Here is a 21695-nt window from a genome sequence, read left to right as displayed (position 1 = left end):
CCGCCCTATGGGACTCCCAATCACAGCCAGATGTGATGCAGCCTGGATTCGAACCAGGGACTGCAGTGACGCCTCTTGCACTGAGATGCAGTGCCTTAGACAGCTGCGCCACTTGGGAGACACACACATACACTGAGTGAGTATACCAAACATTAGGAACACCTTGCTAATATTGGAATAGCACACATACACAATCCATGTCTCTATTGTCTCAAGGCTTTCTAATCCTTCTTTAACCTGTCTCCTCCCTTTCATCTACACTGATTGAAGTGGATTTAACAAGTGACATCAATAAGGGATCATAGCTTTCACCTGGATTCACGTGGTCAGTCTATGTCATGGAAAGAGCAGGTGTTCCTAATGTTTTATACACTCAGTGTATATTCCATATTAACAACCTGGGTGAAGAAAATACCAAAACATCCAGCAGAATAAGCTTCAGGACAAGGCTGGTGGTTTGCAAGTATGTGTATGTTTTAATGTTCTCCCAGAATCTGACCTGACCCCCAAGTGGAAGTGTCTAAAAGAGGCAACACAGGGAAGTCACAGGCACATGTGACAGCCCTGTCGCACACACACTAGAGCTGGGTGGTATACCGTATTGTACTATATATCGGTATTGATGCAGGACCGGTTTGGGTTTTTACTTTACTTTCTATAACGGTATTTGAATGTTTGGTTTGTTAAATGTGATACGCTGTGTGTAACGTCCATTTTTATAGTTTACTTCGCTACTTGAGTCATCTCTCTCCGTACTACTTTCCACACAGACCTAGCCTCCGCCCCCTGGTACTCAAGGATCGCATTTGTTGTTCCTCGACCACGAGGAACTTCGTTCAGTCTGCATGGTCAATGCAGCACATGCAACAATGTTGACGACAACCAGTGGTGTAGCGGTGCCTTGAGAAGTGGGTATACTCTAATTTTGCCACTATTTTTGCCGAACGGCCCGTTCGGGCAAAGGAAAGGCACACTGTGTGAAACATTCTATGAGAAGCAGTGACATACACTCTGAATGATCTAAAATGATGAAGCCCATATTGGTCTTTCACAGTCAGGCCAACCCAAGCTGTACTGTGCAGTAGGATAATAGTAGGCCTACTATTGAAACAGATAAACTGATTCAGAAATTCATAGGTTCAGATTTTTACCCATTATTTTCAGATTTTCGTTCTCAAAGTCAGACCTTTTTATTTTTTTCTATTTACTTTTTAAACAACAAATGGTATATTCTAAGTCCATAACAATGCTTAAACCACATCAGGAGACCACTTTTGAGGTCTGGGGGGGAAATCGAAGAAATGTTGATTGCTGTGAGTAGTTCCCCTTTAATTGAAGTGTGTTTCTCTAGCACATGAGATGGAGTTTGCAAAATGTATTTATACATCATATACCTCCACTACACTACTTTGATATGTATCAGTGGGGATTAATAAGTGAGTATACGCAATGCCCACTGAAAAATAAGTGGGTATACCATCCACTAAACCACTGATGACATCAAGGCTGTTTTCACTTTGCTTCTTAATATAAATCCACTAACATTCTATAACTACACTATTAGTTTGTGTTTCTTACATCTTCAAACAACTAGTTTGTGTTTTCTTAGCAAGTTGGGCCTAAATTTTGTTAGCCTGATAATACCGGTGATGGTGTACACCTAAATCAGCATGTTGTTTGTGCAACAGTATCTTCTAAATCAAAGAGGAAGCATGAATGTGTTCGCTACATGAAGTAGCTAAGAGAATACATTCAATATGTAACCAAATATTATAGGGTCCGCTAGGAAACACTGACCAACACTTTGGCTTCCTACCCTGTCACAATAACTCCTCCCTGGCATTTTAATTAATTGTCATGTCAAAGAACACTGTATTCAAAGTGCCAACTATTATATTCTAACTACAGAACTAGAATAATCATTCTATTTCCATGATTTCAACAGTTCACCCCCCCAAAAAAATATTAATAAGGCCAAAAATAAGGCCAAGAATTGTTTGCCCATATCGTCCAGCCCATTGTGTGGAAATGATCTCAAATGAGTACAAGAAAAAGAAATGCAGAAATTTATGAAAATGTCGACAATTTTTTTTGATTGTTTGATACAGTTCAATTCAACTTCAATCAGAATGGCAGAAAACCCATTCAAATCACTTAAGAAAGTATGTGTTGCCACCCTAGGGTCACACACTACTCATGAAGCACATTAAGAACTTTTATTATTCAAAAACATAAAATTACCATCAAATACGGTCCGACTTTTAAAAAAAAATACAGTGATATATTTTGTCCATAACGCCCAGCCCTCTACACACACACACACACACACACACACACACACACACTTAAGTCCTTCTTGTGATAATAACAGCAGATTCTAAGCTTTAATTCATTCAATTGGTCTCTTCAGTCTGAGGGGCTAATTTAGGCTGGTTCAACCCATAAGCTTATCTAGAGCTTTTTTTCCCCCCATCACTTGACAGAATTATAGTCACACCTGAATTAAATAAAAATCAATTGTCACTAAATAAAAAACTATTAAGGAAGTTCTGCAACAAACTACTATTTGCAGATGAGAGCTCTCTAAGTGCGTTCTGTCATTACTATATTTTAATACAGCATGTAGAATCATTCTAGTCAAGCTTGCTAATAAGCAAGGCAACAGGCAGGAGAGCCTTGATGATGTCATGATCAGCACTTATTCAGAGCTCAGGGATTCATGAAAGAAAGCTTTAAAAAAGGAGCAAACCTGATTGGCTGGTGCTGTTGCTGCGTAGGGAACACTTGTGGCAGGAGTAGTTGCTGCAGAGACAGTAGCAGGCGTAGCACTGTACATCATGGGTACTTTTTCAGGAAGGGAACCATGGAAGCAATGAACAGGTAGCTGGAGCATTATGGTAACCATAGCAACATTTAGTCTATTTCTTCTTCGCATGGTGAATACAGTACAAAACATCAGCAGCAAGCCATCATTAGGTTTTTATTTTAATGTAACCTTGATTTAACAATTTTTTTGTATATTTCTTTTATTTAACTAGGCAAGTCAGTTAAGAACAAATTCTTATTTACAATGACGGCCTACCCCGGCCAAACCCTCCCCTAACCCGGACGACGCTGGGCCAATTGTGCGCCGCCCTTTGGGACTCCCGATCACGGCCGGTTGTGATACAGCCCGGGATCAAACCCGGGTCTGTAGTGACGCTGCTAGACCGCTGCGCCACTCAGGATCCCTAGGTTAGACCAGCAGATGGCATGCAATAACAGTGCAAAGGGTCATGCAATCATAGTGCAAAGGGTTATACAATCACAGTGCAAATGGTTATACAATCACAGTGCAAAGGGTTATGCAATCACAGTGCAAAGGGTTATGCAATCACAGTGCAAAGCAAGAAAGCATGGGATAAATAATGGAGGAAAGCTGTTTTAAGTAACAGTTCAGGAAATTTGTCAGATATTTGTCTGATTCCCAGAGAAGACAATTTGAAACTAAACGCTTGCAATTACGACATGGAAAAATGATGTTTTGCTTATATCATCATTAGGATGGTATCTTCACTGCTTTGTTAGAAATAAGTTCCCTTTTTATACAAATAGAGGAAAGACCAAGACATGTCCAATAAAATCTCTGGGAAACTGATCAAATGTCCTAATCCACAGAGCAGTAAAGAACTATAAATATCAACCAGCAGCGCTTATAACTGATGTCACATATTTTGAATACTTGTATTATCTACAACGGTATGATTATCACTGCAGAGAACAACAGACACAAAACAAATAAACTAAATAATCATAAGAAAAAAGTAGGCCACTCAGTGAAGGCGAAGAGTATAAAATAAAAGCCAGAGCTTTGTCACGGATATAGCTAACCGAGAAAAACAATATATGCTGAAAGTTGTTATAAAATACACTTTCCCACAGGTGATTTAAACATGTACTGGTTCCTAACGTATATACGTATATAAAACACCCTTACCCCCTGACCCAGAGAACATTTACCCAAGAGAACATTGGAGTAACAGGAAAGTATTTTAAACCAACAGAGAGAACATTCCACCCATATTCTCCATTCATTAGAGGTGATATCAGAAAAAAGAAACAAGGGACCTACCAACGCCGGTAGCAGGAGACATGCAAAACACTGACCCTGTGTGATTGTGCAGTGGGAAGTGAGTAGGGGAAAATGAGGGAGAAAAACAGGTTAGCTAGTTTTCAGCATGCTTTTACACATTCAAAAACCAAATACAAGCCAGACATTAACCCCTCAATGTAAACCAAGGGTTCTTTAGCTTGGCGAGCATACACAGATACAAGCCCATGACAACCGATGTGTGTTAGAAGTATAATGTGTGGGTTTAAGTGTAGGGTGTAGATGAGACTTGCAGAATAAAATAGCTCCTGTCGACTGACATGGGAATCAGTGCTAGGGCAGCCAGGCAGTACAGTAGTTAATTTAGTAGGGCGATAAAGCATCAAACAAGAGTGCATAGTGGCTGTTACTGTTGATTATGGCTGTCAGAGGAAGGCCATGATGAGAGAAAGAGCTAAGCTCATGATATAATTAAGCAATAAGGCCCGAGGGGGTGTGGTATATATGGCCAATATACCACGGCTAAGGGCTGTTCTTATGCACAACGCAAAGTGAAGTGGCCATATACCACAAACCCCCGAGGTGCCTTATTGCTATTATAAACTGGTTACCAACGTAATTAGAGAAGTAAAAATAAATGTTGTGTCATACCCGTGATATACCACGGCTGTCAGCCAAATCAGCATTCAGGGCTCGAACCACCCAGTTTATAATGGTATATTAATATGGGGTTCTACTTAGCCATGTACTTACTGTATCACAACAATGTAGGCCAATGGCCTGAATTTGATACATTTGATTAAAGCAGGTCTCCTTCAACCAACCTGGATGATGTCATCTGGACGCACTGATATATCTAACTGCCAGGACATTGAACTATTACGCATGTGACAGTGACATTGAATGTGCATCATTTGCAAATAATTAACAGCTCAAATTACAAGGTGTTGCATTACTTCATCATAGCTAGGAATGCAGAAAAACAAGGAAAGACACCTGACTCACAAACAGACACCTTAAACAGATATAACCACCAAACATTAGCAGGGAGCGAATGAGGAGTGAATTATATAATTATAAAGTCCTCATTAGTCATAAAGGGACAGCTGGGCTGTGGAGCCATGGATTATACTCAGACAGCTGGGCTGTGGAGCCATGGATTATACTCAGACAGCAGGGCTGTGGAGCCATGGATTATACTCAGACAGCTGGGCTGTGGAGCCATGGATTATACTCAGACAGCTGGGCTGTGTCGCCATGGATTATACTCAGACAGCTGGGCTGTGGAGCCATGGATTATACTCAGACAGCTGGGCTGTGGAGCCATGGATTATACTTAGACAGCAGGGCTGTGGAGCCATGAATTATATTTAGAGAGCTGGATTAAATAAAATAGCTATGGATTATGGATAATACTCAGAAAACTGGGCTGTGGAGCCATGGATCATCCTTAGAGAGCTGGGCTGTGGAGCCATGGATTATACTCAGAAAACTGGGCTGTGGAGCTATGAATCATACCTGTGGGATAGAACGCAGCTGTCTGCTGGAGCTGTGCATTGGCCAGAGCCTGCTGGTAGTGCAACATACTGGGGTTGAAGAAGGAGCTGGCCCCGTGGCTCTTCTCCAGTGCTTGTCTCTTTGGTAGGGGCTGCAGGCAGCCATAAGGGAACGCCTGCCGAGGACAAAGAACATGTTAACACAACACAGATAAAACACTTAACAGTAGCTCTCAAAAATCCACTGGCTATGAGCTTTTTACTGTATGTAAATAATATTACTGCTATGAACTTTATACTGTATGTAAATAATGTCACTGGCTATGAGCTTTATACTGTATGTAAATAATATTACAATCATTGCCAAATGGTAGAGCAAAACTGTATACAACTATTACATGACAAAATAAAGGTATTTATGATCAAATTAGTGAATGTCTAAAACTTCATACTGTTAATTTAACACCTATTAAATTACTGAATGATAACTGACGGTGAATGATTCTGTACACATACTAGAGGATTCTTAAGAAGTTATAAAAACAAAAATGAGAAATTAAATTATGTGAGTTGCTACAGTACAATTAATAGCTACATGCAAAGCAAAAGGTGAAAGGTCAAAGTACCAGGTCTACAGTTGCCTCGAGGGGTCGCTTCATTGCTTTGGCAGTCGACTGAGTCTTTTAATAGCAGACAGCGAGCACATGATGGCAGTGGGCCAATGGGATTCAAGCGTATTAACATACAGGTAACAGCAAGCAGAGGTGCGTCATGGGGACAGCATTGCATTGTGGATAGGTGAGAAGGAGAAAACAAAAATAATCTGAATGCAGTTTACCACCACATACAAAACAATAGGCATGCACAATAAACAAATGTAACTGATTCAAGGAAACATATGACTGACTCCTGAATTAGTATGTAAGCATTTACCATACTCATTAATAGCTTAATCTAATAGAATTTAGAATCACAACAATACTGTGCAACGACAATAGGACTGAGGTTATTTTCTAATGTAGAAAACAGAAACAGTAGTAGATCAAAATATGTTCATAATTATCAAATCATTATCAAATTGAATATACAGTTTAGTCTACTAAATAAACGTTCTAGTAATGCATTCATTGACAGACAATTGCTATACCAGGATTGTACATAATACACATAAATTTGAAATAGAGACAATAGGTAAAAGGCTAACTGGCATTAGCTAGGCTACTGTGAATGGTCACCCTTGTGAATTTTTTCTCAACTGAGAGCTAGGTCTGATTCATGTAATCTTGAGTGTTTTACATGTCATACTAAATAGGGAACAGAGAGAACAATATACCCACTGAATTGATGATAACTTATGTACAGAATGTGGAGCTCTGTTTATTGTGAGATTAGGTACCAAATTTGTACTTTTTGTTAAATTTGTTAAACACATTGGTCATTCATCGTTTCAGTCAAAAACCGTACCTTCACTACACTACAAAATTCCTCAGCATTACAGACGTATCACTACATGACCAAAGTATGTGAACACCTGCTCGTCGAACATCTCATTTCAAAATCATGGATATTAATATGGAGTTGGTCTCCCATTTGCTGCTATAACAGCCTCCACTCTTCTGGGAAGGCTTTCCACTAAATGTTGGAATATTGCTGTGGGTACTTGCTTCCATTCAGCCACAAGAGCATTAGTGAGGTTGGGCACTGATGTTGGGCGATTAGGCCTGGCTCGCAGTCGGCGTTCCAATTCATCCCAAAGGTGTTTGATATGGTTGAGGTCAGGGCTATGCTGGTCAGTCAAGTTCTTGCACACCGATCTCAACAAACCATTTCTGTATGGACCTCACTTAGTGCACAGGGCCATTGTCATGCTGAACAAGGAAAGGGCCTTACCCAAACTGTTGACACAAAGTTGGAAGGACAGAATTGTCTAGAATGTCATTGTATGCTGTTGCCTTAAGATTTCCCTTCACTGGAACTAAGGGGCCTAGCCCAAACCATGAAAACAACCCCATACCATTATTCCTCATCCACCAAACTTTACAGTTGGCACTATGCATTGGGGCAGGAAGCGTTCTCCTGGCATCTACCAAACTCTGATTCGTCCCTCGGACTGCCAGATGGTGAAGCGTGATTCATCACTTCAGAGAACACATTTCCACTGTTTCAGAGTCCAATGGCAGCAAGCTTTCCACCACTCCAGCCGACGCTTGGCATTGTGCATTGTAATCTTAAGCTTGTGTGTTGCTGCTCAGCCATGGAAACCCATTTCATGAAGCTCCCGATGAACAGTTATTGTGCTGACGTTGCTCCCAGAGGCAGCTTGGAACTCGGTAGTGAGTGTGTGACCTACCACTTGTGTAGCCTACCACTTCACAGCTGAGCCAATGTTGCTCCTCGAAGTTTCCACTTCACAATAACAGCACTTAGTTGACCAGGGCAACGGTCTGACTTGTTGGAAAGGTGGCATCCTATGAAGGTGCCCTGTTGAAAGTCACTGAGCTCTTTAGTAAGGCCAATCTACTGCCTATGTTTGTCTATGGAGATTGCATGGCTCTGTGCTTGATTTTATACACCTGTCAGCAAACGGGTGTGGCTGAAATAGTCAAATCCAGTAATTTGAAGGTGTCCACAAACTTTTGTATATATAGTGTATAAAGGTACTAAAGCATTTACCAACTCTAGTAATACTAGTGCTGTAATACAACAGTATTTAAGTAATTCATAGACCATGCAAAAAATGAAAACAGATGATAACTGATGATAAAATATATGGAGGAACACAAAATAGCAGAGCAAGGATGGAGGATACAGAACAGTCTATGTAAGGCCATGCATGTTGTTAAAATTAACAGCCAAAATAGAAGTCTGAATGTGCCATTATGTGAAATGTGTACATTGTGTACATGAGAGTAATGTTAACTGTTGAATCAGCTACTCAAATGCTGCTGCTGGAGAATTTGACTATGGATGTTTAGCAGATAGGGCTTTATTCTTAGGAACTTCTTGGAAGTTTAAGATGAAGGCAAAACCAACAGCAGACAATAGATCACAATGAAACAAGACAGTAACTGTAGAAACAGGGTTCACTTTGCAGCAACTGGCAAATCGAACATAGATTATCAAAAAGCATGATATCAAAGTGAGACGGCCAAAGCTAATCTTTAGTTAAACAGCTAGGAAAAGGTTAGTTAATCAGCTAGGTTAGTTAAACAACTAGGTAAAGGTTGGCTAACCTGCTAGGTAAAGGTTAGCTAACCTGCTAGGTAAAGGTTAGTTAAACAGCTAGGTAAAGGTTAGTTAACCAGCTAGGTAAAGGTTAGCTAACTAGCTAGGTAAATGTTATCTTTAGTTCCACAGCTAGGTAAAGGATAGCTTTAGTTAAATAGCTAGATAGAGGTTAGTTAAACAGCTAGGTAAGGGTTAGGTAACCAGCTAGGTAAAGGTTAGGTAACCAGCTTGGTAAAGGTTATCTTTAGTTAAACAGCTAGGAAAAGGTTATCTTTAGTTAATTAAACAGCTAGGTAAAGGCTAGCTTTAGTTAAATAGCTAGATAGAGGTTAGTTAACCAGCTAGGTAAAGGTTCGTTAACTAGCTAGGTAAATGTTACATTTAGTTAAACAGCTAGATAAAGTTTAGTTAAACGAATAGGTAAAGGTTAGTGAACCAGCTAGGTAAAGGTTAGTGAACCAGCTAGGTAAATGTTAGTGAACCAGCTAGGTAAAGGTTATATTTAGTTAAACAGCTAGGTACAGGTTAGTTAAACAGCTAGGTAAAAGATTAGCGTCACATAATGAGATACACAAATGTATGTTTATGCTATGTGACAGTTTAAAGGCAATTGAGGACTACTACTTACTTGGCAAATTACATTTTGAGTCTTAAGAGCATATATTAGATGTAACAATCTTTAATGTAGCTACATTGGAAATAAAAATAGGGTGGTAGGTAGCCCAGCGGTTAGAGCATTGGAACAGAAACAGAAAGGTCGCTAGTTCAAATGTCCGCGCTGACAAGGTGAAAAATCTGCAGTTGTGCCCTTGAGCAAGGCACTTATCCCTAACTGCTCCAGGGTTGCTGTTGATAATGGCGGCGCTTGGCTGTGACCCACTCTCAGGGGAAGTTGGGGTAAGCAAAAAACACATTTCCAATTCAAACATAAGTATACATACATACTTGTACATGTGTGAAATAGGACAAATATAAGCACCCACTAAATTATTATTATTATTATTATAAATAAAGCAGTGCTCCACATTCAATAAGTTAGCTAATCAACCAACAAAGGGTTATTGAATAGGATTAAGATAGTAGGCCTACTGCTGTGAATGAAGAAGACATTGCATTTTAAAATGAATAGGACAAGTTGCCCTTAATCAGAAGGGATGCTACAGTATTATAGTAGCTATATAGGCCAATGGTGTGTGTTCTATGCTGCTGCACATGGGTCTGGAGGGAAGCATCTTACCATGGCTGCAGCTGCTGCCTGGGCTGCCACAGCCGTATGGTTGACCTGGTGTTGAGAGGATTTGATTTTGGCCTGTAAGTGTGCAGGGGGGTGGAAGTACTTGCACTTCTCCCTGGAGCAGCGCGACTTGATGTAGTCCATGCAGACGGTGACCGTGTTGTCACTGGTGTCGATCATGGGGCTGTCGCTGGGGTGGGCAAAGCGGCAGTCCGTCTCGCCTCGCGCACAGGTCCCCCGCTGGAACTCACGACACACCTACAATAGGACAACCACACAGGAAGAGATGGATGAAGTAATAGCACCCTAGAAATGTACCCTGTTTGACAGTCAACAGGCATTCCGTAATGAGTGTGCAGTGAGTGTACAAAACATTATGAACACCTGCTCTTTCCATGACATAGACTGACAAGGTGAATCCATACGAAAGCTATGATCCATTATTGATGTCACTTGTTAAATCCACTTCATATCAGTGTAGATGGAGTGGAGGAAACAGGTTAAAGAAGGATTTTGAAGTCTTGATACAATTGACACATGGATTGTGTATGTGTGCCATTTAGAGAGTGAATGGGCAAGACAAAAGATGTAAATGCCATTGAATGAATTGAGGCTATTCTGAGGGCAAAAGGGGGGGCTGCAACTCAATATTAGGAAGGTGTTCTCAATGTGTTGTATACTCAGTGTATTAATACAGCATATCTCAGACAATGATACGGCCTTGTTCTTGTGAAGGTGATTTGATACCTCCAGTTTGTCGACGCGCAATAGCTTCTGTGAGGGGGAAGAGGAGGACGAGTTGGAGCTCTGGAGTGTGACCGGGGGGCTTCCAGGGACCATGACTGGGGTGCTGGGGAGCAGCTCCGTGGGTATCAGGCTCATCCCATGGCTCATGGAGGTCATGGGTGTAAGGTAAGGAGAGTAGCTGAGACCTGGGCTCGTACCAAGCCCCTGGGTGACATTGAACGCAGGCTGTAAAAGAGAAGGGACAGCAGTCAGTACAGACACTACTACACATCTGAAATGAAGGATCTGAGTTTTTGGATGGTGTATAATTAAGCAATAAGGCACGAGGAGGTGTGGTATATGGCCAATATACCACGACTAAAGGCTGTTCTTACGCACAACGCAACGCGGAGTGCCTGGATATAGCCTTTAGCCGTGGTATATTGGCCATGTCACCAACCCCCGAGGTGCCTTATTGCTATTATAAACTGGTTACCAACACATTAGAGCAGTAAAAATAAATGTTTTGTCATACCCGTGGTATACGGCCTGATATACCACAGCCAATCAGCATTCAGGGTTCGAACCACCCAGTTTATAATGTCTGATATACTACGATTTTCGACCAATCAGCTTTCAGGGCTCAAACCACCCAGTTTATAATAAACTGTACTTACTACAGGCTGCATGCTCGTGCCTGGGATCATGAAGTGCATCTGCTGGGCTAGCATGGCTGCTGCCGTCTTCTGCTGGATGAGGTTGTTGCGTCCGTTAATCTCTAGCTGGGTTTTTAAATGAGAAGGTGGATGAAGGTACTTACAGTTTTCTCTTGAACAACGACCCTGGAATAAGAGTAAAAACACAAAAGAAAGCTAACTATTAGACAAGATAAATCCCTTAAACGTAGGCCTAAGTCTAACATGAGTAGTCTATGCCTACAGCTTTATAAATACAATATACATATTTATTTTACATAAAGTGAAGCATCATTACTGGACAGGGTCACTAGAATTCATTGACAACCAAGGAAAGCGACAAAGACGTCCATAAAAATAAGACACAAAAGACCATCCCCAGAACATTCATGAAAGATTCATGTTGAGCCTCAATCATGTCCTGAAGATGCAGTAGCCCACGCCCCTATCAGACCAAGACCATTCAGCTCAGAGGACAGGACACTAATGCAATATCAGGAAACTCAATCATAGTGACACAGAATCACACCTTCACACTTGAAATGTTTTTCTGTGGGGACAGATAGTATGGTAGTTTGGCTGATGCTATTGTTGTTGCAGAGGCAGTATGATTGACAGAGAGGAGCACACTGCGCCCCAAGACAAATGCACACAAGAGATGGATGCCTGTAGAGCAGGTATTCCCAAACTGGGGTACGCGCAATGCCGTCAGTGGTACGCCAAATAAAAATGTGATTCAAATGTTTTATTTTTTTATTTATTTTTATCACATTTTCAAACAGTCCATTTATATTTTCCAACGGGGCTATACATTTGGGTGAGTTTTTTCTCCTCGCCTGAGAAGCCTTGTTTCACTGCCAAAAATAAAATTAAACCATCTAGTGTTCAGCAAAATAACAACACAATGTTAAATACAGGTAGCCTAGTCAAATAATTAACATCCAATCACATTAACCGTTACTTTCTCACGGGAATTCCAATAACGGTCCGTATGTTGCCAAACATAGCTGCTGCACATTCCGTTTGCTCGAAAATTGATAAAAGGTTAAAAAAAAGTAAGGCCCGCGCCCATAGAGACACACACCAACTCTACTGGTGGTACTGCTACTACCAGCAATACTACACGTGCACCTGTCAACGACAAGTTGTTCTGCTTCCACGAGCACATCCAATGCTAGCATCAGTCATTCTACATTTGTTGTTAGCCCAGCTAGCATGGACACGGACTGTTGTGAATCTGATGCAGCTGAAGAGCTACTGCCCTCTTATCCGGGAAAGCACAGAACAACAGACAGGACGTTGGACCCTCGAAGAGGCGCAAATATGATGAGAACTACATTGATTTGGAGTTCACTTATATTGGAAGTAGTGTCTTTCCTCAGCCACAGTGTGTTATACACTACCGGTCAATTGTTTTATATCACCTACTCATTCAAGGATTTTTCTTTATTTTTTACTGTTTTCTACATCGTAGAATAATAGTGAAGACATCAAAACTATGAAATAACACATATGGAATCATGTAGAATCCAATTTTTTTTAATACAAATCAAAATATATTTTATATTTGAGATTCTTCAAATAGCCACCCTTTGCCTTAATGACAGCTTTGCAAACTCTTGGCATTCTCTCAACCAGCTTCACCTGGAATGCTTTTCCAACAGACTTGAAGGAGTTCCCACATATACTGAGCACGTGTTGGCTACTGTTCCTTCACTCTGCGGGTGACTCAGCCCAAACCCTCTCAATTTGTTAAAGGTCGGGGGATTGTGGAGGCCAGGTCATCTGATGCAGCACTCCGTCACTCTCCTTCTTGGTAAAATATCTCTTACACAGCCTGGAGGTGTGTTGGGTCGTTGTCCTGTTGAAAAACAAATCATTGTCCCACTAAGCCCAAACCAGATGGGATGGCGTATCGCTGCAGAATGCTGTGGTAGCCATGCTGGTTAAGTGTGCCTTGAATTCTAAATAAATCACAGACAGTGTCACCAGCAAAGCACCCCCACACCATAACACCTCCTCCTCCTTGCTTTACAGTGGGAAAAACACATGCGGAGATCATCCGTTCACCCACACCGCATCTCACAAAGACACGGCGGTTGGAACCAAAAATCTCCCATTTGGACACCAGACCAAAGGACAAATTCTCACCGGTCTAATGACCATTGCTTGTGTTTCTTGGCCCAAAGAAGTCTCTTCTTATTATTGGTGTTCTTTAGTAGTGGTTTCTTTGCAGAAATTCGATCAAGAAGGCCTGATTCTCTTTGCTTATTTGAGCTGTTATTGCCATAATACGGACTCGGTCTTTTACCAAATAGGGTTATCTAAATTAACTTTTAAGAAGGCACACCTGTTAATCGAAATGCATTCCAGGTGACTACCTCATGAAGCTGGTTAAGATAATGCCAAGAGTGTGCAAATCTGTCACCAAGGCAAAGGGTGGCTATTTGAAGAATCTCAAATATAAAATATATTTTGATTTGTTTAACTCTTTTTTGGTTACCACATGATTCCATGTGTGTTATTTCATGGTTTTAATGGCTTCACTATTATTCTACAATGTAGAAAATAGTCAAATGAAAGAAAATTCCTTGAATGAGTAGATGTTCTAAAACTTTTGACCTGTAGCGTGTGTGCAAAAGTACTATCTCAGAACTCGATAAAACCTTAACTCTTGCGCAGACATTTAGAAACAAAACATGCCAATTTGAAAAATAAGCCACAGGAGTTTTTTGAGCGAGAATTAAGACGACTTTCAAGTAGTAAGACATGTATAAAAGCAACAGATACCAATAATAAGAAGGGGCTAGAAGCGTCTTATATTATGAGCTACCGAGTGGCTAGGACAGGAAAGTCCCATACTACTGTGGATGACTTAATTCTTCCTGCTGTCACGGATATGGCTGGGACAATGCTGGGGGAAAAGGCCCCAAAAACTATATACAGTGAGGGAAAAAAGTATTTGATGCCCTGCTGATTTGTACGTTTGCCCACTGACAAAGAAATGATCAGTCTATAATTTTAATGGTAGGTTTATTTGAACAGTGAGAGACAGAATAACAACAAAAAAATCCAGAAAAACGCATGTCAAAAATGTTATAAAATGATTTGCATTTTAATGAGGGAAATAAGTATTTGACCCCCTTTTAATCAGAAAGATTTCTGTCTCCCAAGTGTCTTTTATTCAGGTAACGAGCTGAGATTAGGACCACACTCTTAAAGGGAGTGCTCCTAATCTCAGTTTGTTACCTGTATAAAAGACACCTGTCCACAGAAGCAATCAATCAATCAGATTCCAAACTCTCCACATGGCCAAGACCAAAGAGCTCTCCAAGGATGTCAGGGACAAGATTGTAGACCTACACAAGGCTGGAATGGGCTACAAGACCATTGCAAAGCAGCTTGGTGAGAAGGTGACAACAGTTGGTGCGATTATGCGCAAATGGAAGAAACACAAAAGAACTGTCAATCTCCCTCGGCCTGGGGGTCCATGCAAGATCTCACCTCGTGGAGTTGCAAGGATCTAAGACTGACATTAACCTGTGGTGAGTTACTCACAGTTTTCGATGAACAAATAAGGTTTTATAAGAATATGGTTAAATAAAGAGCACAATTATTGATTATTATAATATTATTATTATTATTTGTGCCCTGGTCCTATAAGAGCTCTTTGTCACTTCCCACGAGCCAGGTTGTGACAAAACCTAAACACTCCTTCTTATGTTTAATAAATATATCGTATAGTGTGTGTGTGTGTGTGGCAGGCTTACAATGATGGCAAAAAACAACATTTGAGAGTGAGCTGACCCTGGTGCTAGAGGAGGAACGCAGCTGGAGGTTAAATGTTTGAAGGGGTACGGGACTTTAAAAAGTTTGGGAACCACTGCTACATTTTTACATTTTAGTCATTTAGCAGACGCTCTTATCCAGAGCGACTTACAGTAGTGAATGCATACATTTCATACAATTTTTTTTTTTTTTTCCGTACTGGTCCCCCGTGGGAATCGAACCCACAACCCTGGCATTGCAAACACCATGCTCTACCAACTGAGCCACATGGGACCAGAGTAATGGAATGGAAAACAGTTTGAAATGCTTTATTGTCATAAGTGTTTCTCACTATGATCAGGAGGTTATCCACAGACACACTAGGAGTAATTTATGAGAATAATAATGAACAAAGTTGATAGGCATAAACTTTTACCATTGCAGGAAATCAGTAGGCAGGGCTTTCTCCTATAGAGCTAAATGCTTATGGATTGGTCTGCCTTTCCTCTGACCCTATTACGGGGGCTGAGTCACTGTCTTACTAGTGCTCTTCCATGCTGTCCCTAGGAGGGGTGCGTCACGTCGTACCAGACTATACTCGAATTTAATGGGTTGAGTCACTGCCGTGATCTTCGTTACCGGTTTTTATGGAGCGAGATCCCTGCCAAAAGGTTGAACGTACGTATCGTTAGCATTGTATGAAAATCTGTACGTAAAATGTTAGGATTGTAAGAAAAGCCATTAGTGAAACATTAAATGTAAACGTGAAATTTCATCAGTTAACATACAAACACAATGTTACGATTACGGACTAACATTCAAGGCTTGAACAAATCTTATATTTAATTTCTGAAGTACAATAATACCTTTCAGACTTTCGGCTGTTTCATCTCACAAAAAAAAAAAACGTACACCAAACGGCCTGTGAGGAGTGCTACGTCGACAAGCATAACACAGTGAAGTTTCAGTCCGCTAGGTATCTCTACAGCATAGACATATCTCTGGGTGACGTGGACATCCCCATGCATGCACCTTATCAGAATAGGACTAATTCAATATTGCACCATCCCATTCTCTGTTCGCAATCATAACCAATAGAATCTACCAGGAATAATGAATCTTAACCAGTAGTATCTACCAGGAATAATGAAACAGATTAATAATAGCTGTTTGGTGAATCTATTAATTATGTATGACAACTGGAGTCTTTGCCACTCCCCCAAAAATTATTAGTATTTTGATATACATTTTTTTTACTCAATCTTGCCAAAGCATATTCTGTAGGAGGGGTTAACATGAATTTAAAATGATTTACATGCATCGGGTCATGAACGTATGGACTTTGTCGCAGAGGTCTTAGGTAGTCTCTGTATAGGCTAATCCCTCCATCACGACACTGCTGCCCAGTTGAAGAGCTTGAGATCTCACCACAGCACCATGCGCCTTCAGAAAAGCACCCCTCAGCCTCAGAAGATGCCCTTCTGGAGGGATTCAACCATAGTCATTATACCCTAATGTAGGCCTATTTGCCTACTAGCAAAATAAAATGCAGAGCATGCATGATGTGTGCAACTCATCATTCCAACATATTTGAACATTTAATTCATCCTTCATTCAGTTCAGTCAGTCAGTCAGTATGTCATCCATTCAGTCATTTGTCTTAGTTGCAATAGGAACTAAACCAAAGGGAAATGTTATTATTCAGATACGCTGAATACAACAGGTGTAGACCAGTGAAATGCTTACTTATAAGTCCTAACCAACAATGCAGTAATTTTTTTTTTTTTACAAAATCCGAATAAGAATAACAAATAAAAGAAACAAGTAATTAAAGAGCAGCAGTAAAATAACAATAGCGAGACTATATACAGGGGGGTATTGGTACAGAGTAAATATGCGGGGGCAACGGTTAGGCGTGGTAATTGAGGTAATATGTACATGTAGGTAAAGTAATTAAAGTGACTGTGCATAGACGATAACACAGAGATCAGCAGCGGTGTAAAAGGGGGGTGGGGGGGGGGGCAATTCAAATAGTCTTGGTAGCCATTTGATTAGATGTTCAGGAGTCTTATGACTTAGGGGTTAAATGTTTAGAAGCCTCTTGGGCCTATACTTGGCGCTCCGGTACCGCTTGCCGTGCGGTAGCAGAGAGAACAGCCTATGACTAGCGTGGCTGGAGTCTTTGACAATTTAAGGCCTTCCTCCGACACTGCCTGGTATAGAGGTCCTGGATGGCAGGAAGCTTTGCCCCAGTGATGTACTGGGCCGTTCACATTACCCTCTGTAGTGCCTTGCGGTCGGAGGCCGAGCAGTTGCCATACCAGGCAGTGATGCAACCAGTCAGGATGCTCTCGATGGTGCAGCTGTAGAACCTTTGAGGATCTGAGGACCCACGCAAAATCTTTTCAGTCTCCAGAGGGGGAATAGGTTTTGGTGTGCCCTCTTCAAGACTGTCTTGGTGTGCTTGGACCATGTTAGTTTGTTGGTGATGTGGACACCAAGGACCTTGAAGCTCTCAACCTGCTTCACTACAGCCCCGTCGGCCCTCTTTCCTGTAGTCCACAATCATCTTCTTTGTCTTGATCACGTTGAGGGAGAGGTTGTTGTCCTGGCACCACACGGCCAGATCTCTGACCTCCTCCCTATATGCTGTCTCGTCGTTGTCGGTGATCAGGCCTACCATTGTTGTGTCATCGGCAAACCTAATGATGGTGTTGTGCCTGGACGTGCAGTCATGAGTGAACAGGGAGTACAGGAAGGGACTGAGCACACACCCGAGGGGCCTCTGTGTTGAGGATCAGCGTGGCCAATGTGTTGTTACCTACCCTTACCACCTGGGGGCGGCCTGTTAGGAAGTCCAGGATCCAGTTGCAGAGGGAGGTGTTTAGTCCCAGAGTCCTTAGCTTAGTGATGAGCTTTGAGGGCACTATAGTGTTGAACGCTGAGCTGTACTAAATGAATAGCATTCTCACATAGCTGTTCCTTTTGTCCAGGTGGGAAAGGGCAGTGTGGAGTGCAATAGAGATTACATCATCTGTGGATCTGTTAGGGTTGTATGCAAATTGGGGTGGGTCTAAGGTTTCTGGGATAATGGTGCTGATGTGAGCCATGACCAGCCGTTCAAAGCACTTCATGGCTACAGACGTGAGTGCTACAGGTCGGTAGTCATTTAGGCAGGTTACTTTAGTGTTCTTGGGCACAGGGACTATGGTGGTCTGCTTAAAACATGTTGGTATTGCAGAATCGGACAGGGAGAGGTTGAAAATGTCAGTGAATACACTTGCCAGTTGGTCAGCGCATGATCACAGTACACGTCCTGGTAATCTGTCTGGCCTTGTGTATGTTGACCTGTTTAAAGGTCTTACTCACATCGGCTACGGAGAGTGTGATCACACAGTCTTCCAGAACATCTGGTGATCTCATGCATGTTTCAGAATGATTTGCCTCGAAGCGAGCATAGAAGTAGTTTAGCTTGTCTGGTAGGCTCGTGTCACTGGGCAGCTCTCGGCTGTGCTTCCCTTTGTAGTCTATAATGGTTTGCAAGCCCTGCCACATCCGACAAGCATCAAAGCCGGTGTAGTATGATTCGATCTAAGTCCTGTACTGATGCTTTGCCTGTTTGATGAATCGTCGGAGGGCATAGCGGGATTTCTTATAAGCTTCCAGGTTAGAGTCCCTCTCCATGAAAGCGGCAGCTCTACCCTTTAGCTCAGTGCGGATGTTGCCTGTAATCCATGGCTTCTGGATGGGGTATGTATGTACGGTCATTGTGGGGACGACGTTATCGATGCACTTATTGACGAAGCCAATGACTGATGTGGTGTACTCCTCAATACCATCAGAGGAATCCCGGAACATATGCCAGGCTGTGCTAGTTTCCCTGCATTAAAGTCCCCGGCCACTAGGAGCGCTGCCTCTGGGTGAGCATTTTCCTGTTTGCTTATGGCGGAATACAGCTCATTGAGTGTGGTCTTAGTGCCAGCATCAGTCTGTGGTGGTATGTAGACAGCTACGAAAAATACAGATGAAAACTCTAGGTAGATAGTGTGGTCTACAGCTTATCATGAGATACTCTACCTCAGGCGAGCAAAACCTTGAGACTTCCTCGAGACAAAATAAGTTAAAAAATAAGTTACAAACAACGCAAAGAAACAAACAAAAAAAACACAATTGGATAGGAACACGTAAAATGTCAGCCTTCTTCTCCGGCGCCATCTTCTACTCCTAGAAGTCTTATCCATTAATTTATTGAAATTATCTAAATTCTCAAATGTTCTTTGGCCTATCACTTTAATAAAAATACCCCATAATGACAAAATGAAAACAGGTTTTTAGAAATTGTTGCGAATGTAAAAAAAATGTAATAATGAAATAGCTTATTTACATAAAGATTCAGACCCTTTGCTGTGAGATTCAAAATTGAGCTCATGTGCATCCTGTTTCCATTGATCATCCTTGAGAAGTTTCTACAACCTTGAGTCCACCAGTGGTAAATTCAAATGATTGGACATGATTTGGAAAGGCACACACCTGTGTATAAGGTACCACCGTTGACAGTGCATGTCAGAGCAAAGAAATTGGTAGAAGGAATTGCCCGTAGAGCTCCGAGACAGGATTGTGTCGAGGCACAGATCTGGGGAAGGGTACCAAAACATTTCTGCAGCATTGAAGGTCCCCAAGAACACAGTGGCCTCCATCATTCTTCAATGGAAAAAGTTAGGAACCACCAAGACTCTTCAATAGCTGGCCACCAGGCCAAACTTAGGAATCAGGGGAGAAGGGCCTTGGTCAGGGAGGTGACCAAGAACACGATGGTCACTCTGACAGAGCTCCAGAGTTCCTCTGTGGAGATGGAAGAACTTTCCAGAAGGACAACCATCTCTGCAGCACTCCACCAATCAAGCCTTTATGGAGAGTGGCCAGACAGAAGCCACTCCTCAGTAAATGGCACAACAGCCCACTTGTAGTTTGCCAAAAGGCACCCAAAGACTCTCAGACCATGAGAAACAAGATTCTCTGGTCTGATGAAACCAAGATTGAACTCTTTGGCCTGAATGCCAAGCGTCATGTCTGGAGGAAACTTGGCACCATCCCTATGGTGGTGGCTGCATCATGCTGTGGGGATGTTCTTCAGTGGTAAGGACTGGGAGACTAGTAAGGATCGAGGCAAAGATGAACAGAGCAAAGTACAGAGAAATCCTGCTCCAGAACGCTCAGGACCTCAGACTGGGGTGAAGGTTCACCTTCCAACAGGACAACCCTAAGCACACAGCGAAGACAACGCAGGAGTGGCTTCGGGACAAGTCTTGGACTTGAACCCAATCGAACATCTCTGGAGAGACCTGAAAATAGCTGTGCAACCCCCTCCAACCTGACAGAGCTTGAGAGGATCTGCAGAGAGATTTGTGAAAAACTCCCCAAATACAGGTGTGCCAAGCTTGTAGATTCATACCCAAGATGACTAGAGGCTGTAATCACTTCCAAAAGGTGCTTCAACATAGTACTGAGTAAAGGGTCTGAAAAATTATGTAAAAATGATATTAAAGTTTTAATCTATTTTTATTTTATTTTTACACATTTGCAAAAATGTATAAACCTGGTTTTGCCTTTTCATTGTGGGGTATTGTGTGGAGATTGAGGATTATTTTGGGGGGGAATAAGGGTGTAACTTAACAAAATGTGGAAAAAGTCAAGGATTCTGAATACACTATGTTAATGAGATATTTAATTCTCAATAATTTAGCAAACATTTCTAAAAACATGTTTTCACTTTGTCATTATGGGGTATTGTGAGAAAATGTTTTATATTTAATCAATTTTGAATTCAGGCCATAACACAACAACATGTGGAATAAGGGGTCAAGGAGTACAAATACTTTCTGAAGGCACTTTATGTTGAGTCCTGACACACACAGATGGGGCATTCCCGTTCCGTTGTTGCCTCTTCAGAAAGCTGGTATATTTTTGGTCAATTGCATATTACTGTTTGAATAAATCATGATTATAAAAAAAAGAAGCAAATTGAGAAACAAGTGTCCAGGTACAGTTGAAGTCGGAAGTTTACATACACATAGGTTGGAGTCATTAAAACTCATTTTTCAACCACTATAGTTTTGGCAAGTCGGATAAGACATCTACTTTGTGCATGACATAAGTCATTTTTCCAACAGTTGTTTACAGACAGATTATTTCACTTATAATTCACTGTATCACAATTACAGCGGGTCAGAAGTTTACATACACTAAATTGACTGTGCCATTCAACAGCTTGGAAAATTCCAGAAAATGATTTCTTGGCTTTAGAAGCTTCTGATAGGCTAATTGACATCATTTGAGTCAATTGGAGGTGTACCTGTGGATGTATTTCAAGGCCTACCTTCAAACTCAGTGCCTCTTTGCTTGACATCATTGGGAAAATCAAAAGAAATCAGCCAAGACCTCAGAAAAAAATTGTAGAC

The 21695-nt window shown here is 41.5% G+C and overlaps 1 protein-coding gene across 11 annotated transcripts in view; it reads right to left on the bottom strand.

The window, feature by feature from the left end:
- LOC106582447 (muscleblind-like protein 2a) overlaps positions 1-21695 on the bottom strand; it is a 48200-nt gene that overhangs the window by 4285 nt on the left and 22220 nt on the right. For 3 of the 11 annotated variants that reach the window (XR_006761231.1, XM_014165562.2, XM_014165563.2), the window contains exons 3-9: positions 11452-11616; positions 10796-11020; positions 10052-10306; positions 6213-6266; positions 5609-5762; positions 4112-4147; positions 2750-2844 (exon numbers count right to left, since the gene is read on the bottom strand). Coding sequence is in view for 8 of the 11 variants with exons in the window: in XM_014165562.2 (XP_014021037.1) it covers positions 2750-2844; positions 4112-4147; positions 5609-5762; positions 6213-6266; positions 10052-10306; positions 10796-11020; positions 11452-11616 (984 nt within the window). In the remaining 3 variants the exon portion in view is untranslated. Of the gene's footprint in view, positions 1-2749; positions 2885-4111; positions 4148-5608; positions 5763-6212; positions 6267-10051; positions 10307-10795; positions 11021-11451; positions 11617-21695 lie in introns of all 11 variants that reach the window. The other 8 variants (XR_006761233.1, XR_006761234.1, XM_014165565.2 and 5 more) reach the window with 6 other exon arrangements.

Source organism: Salmo salar, chromosome ssa21 (assembly GCF_905237065.1).
Source record: "Salmo salar chromosome ssa21, Ssal_v3.1, whole genome shotgun sequence".
NCBI classification, from domain to species: Eukaryota; Metazoa; Chordata; class Actinopteri; order Salmoniformes; family Salmonidae; genus Salmo; species Salmo salar.
This window is presented reverse-complemented; position numbering and strand designations above follow the sequence as displayed.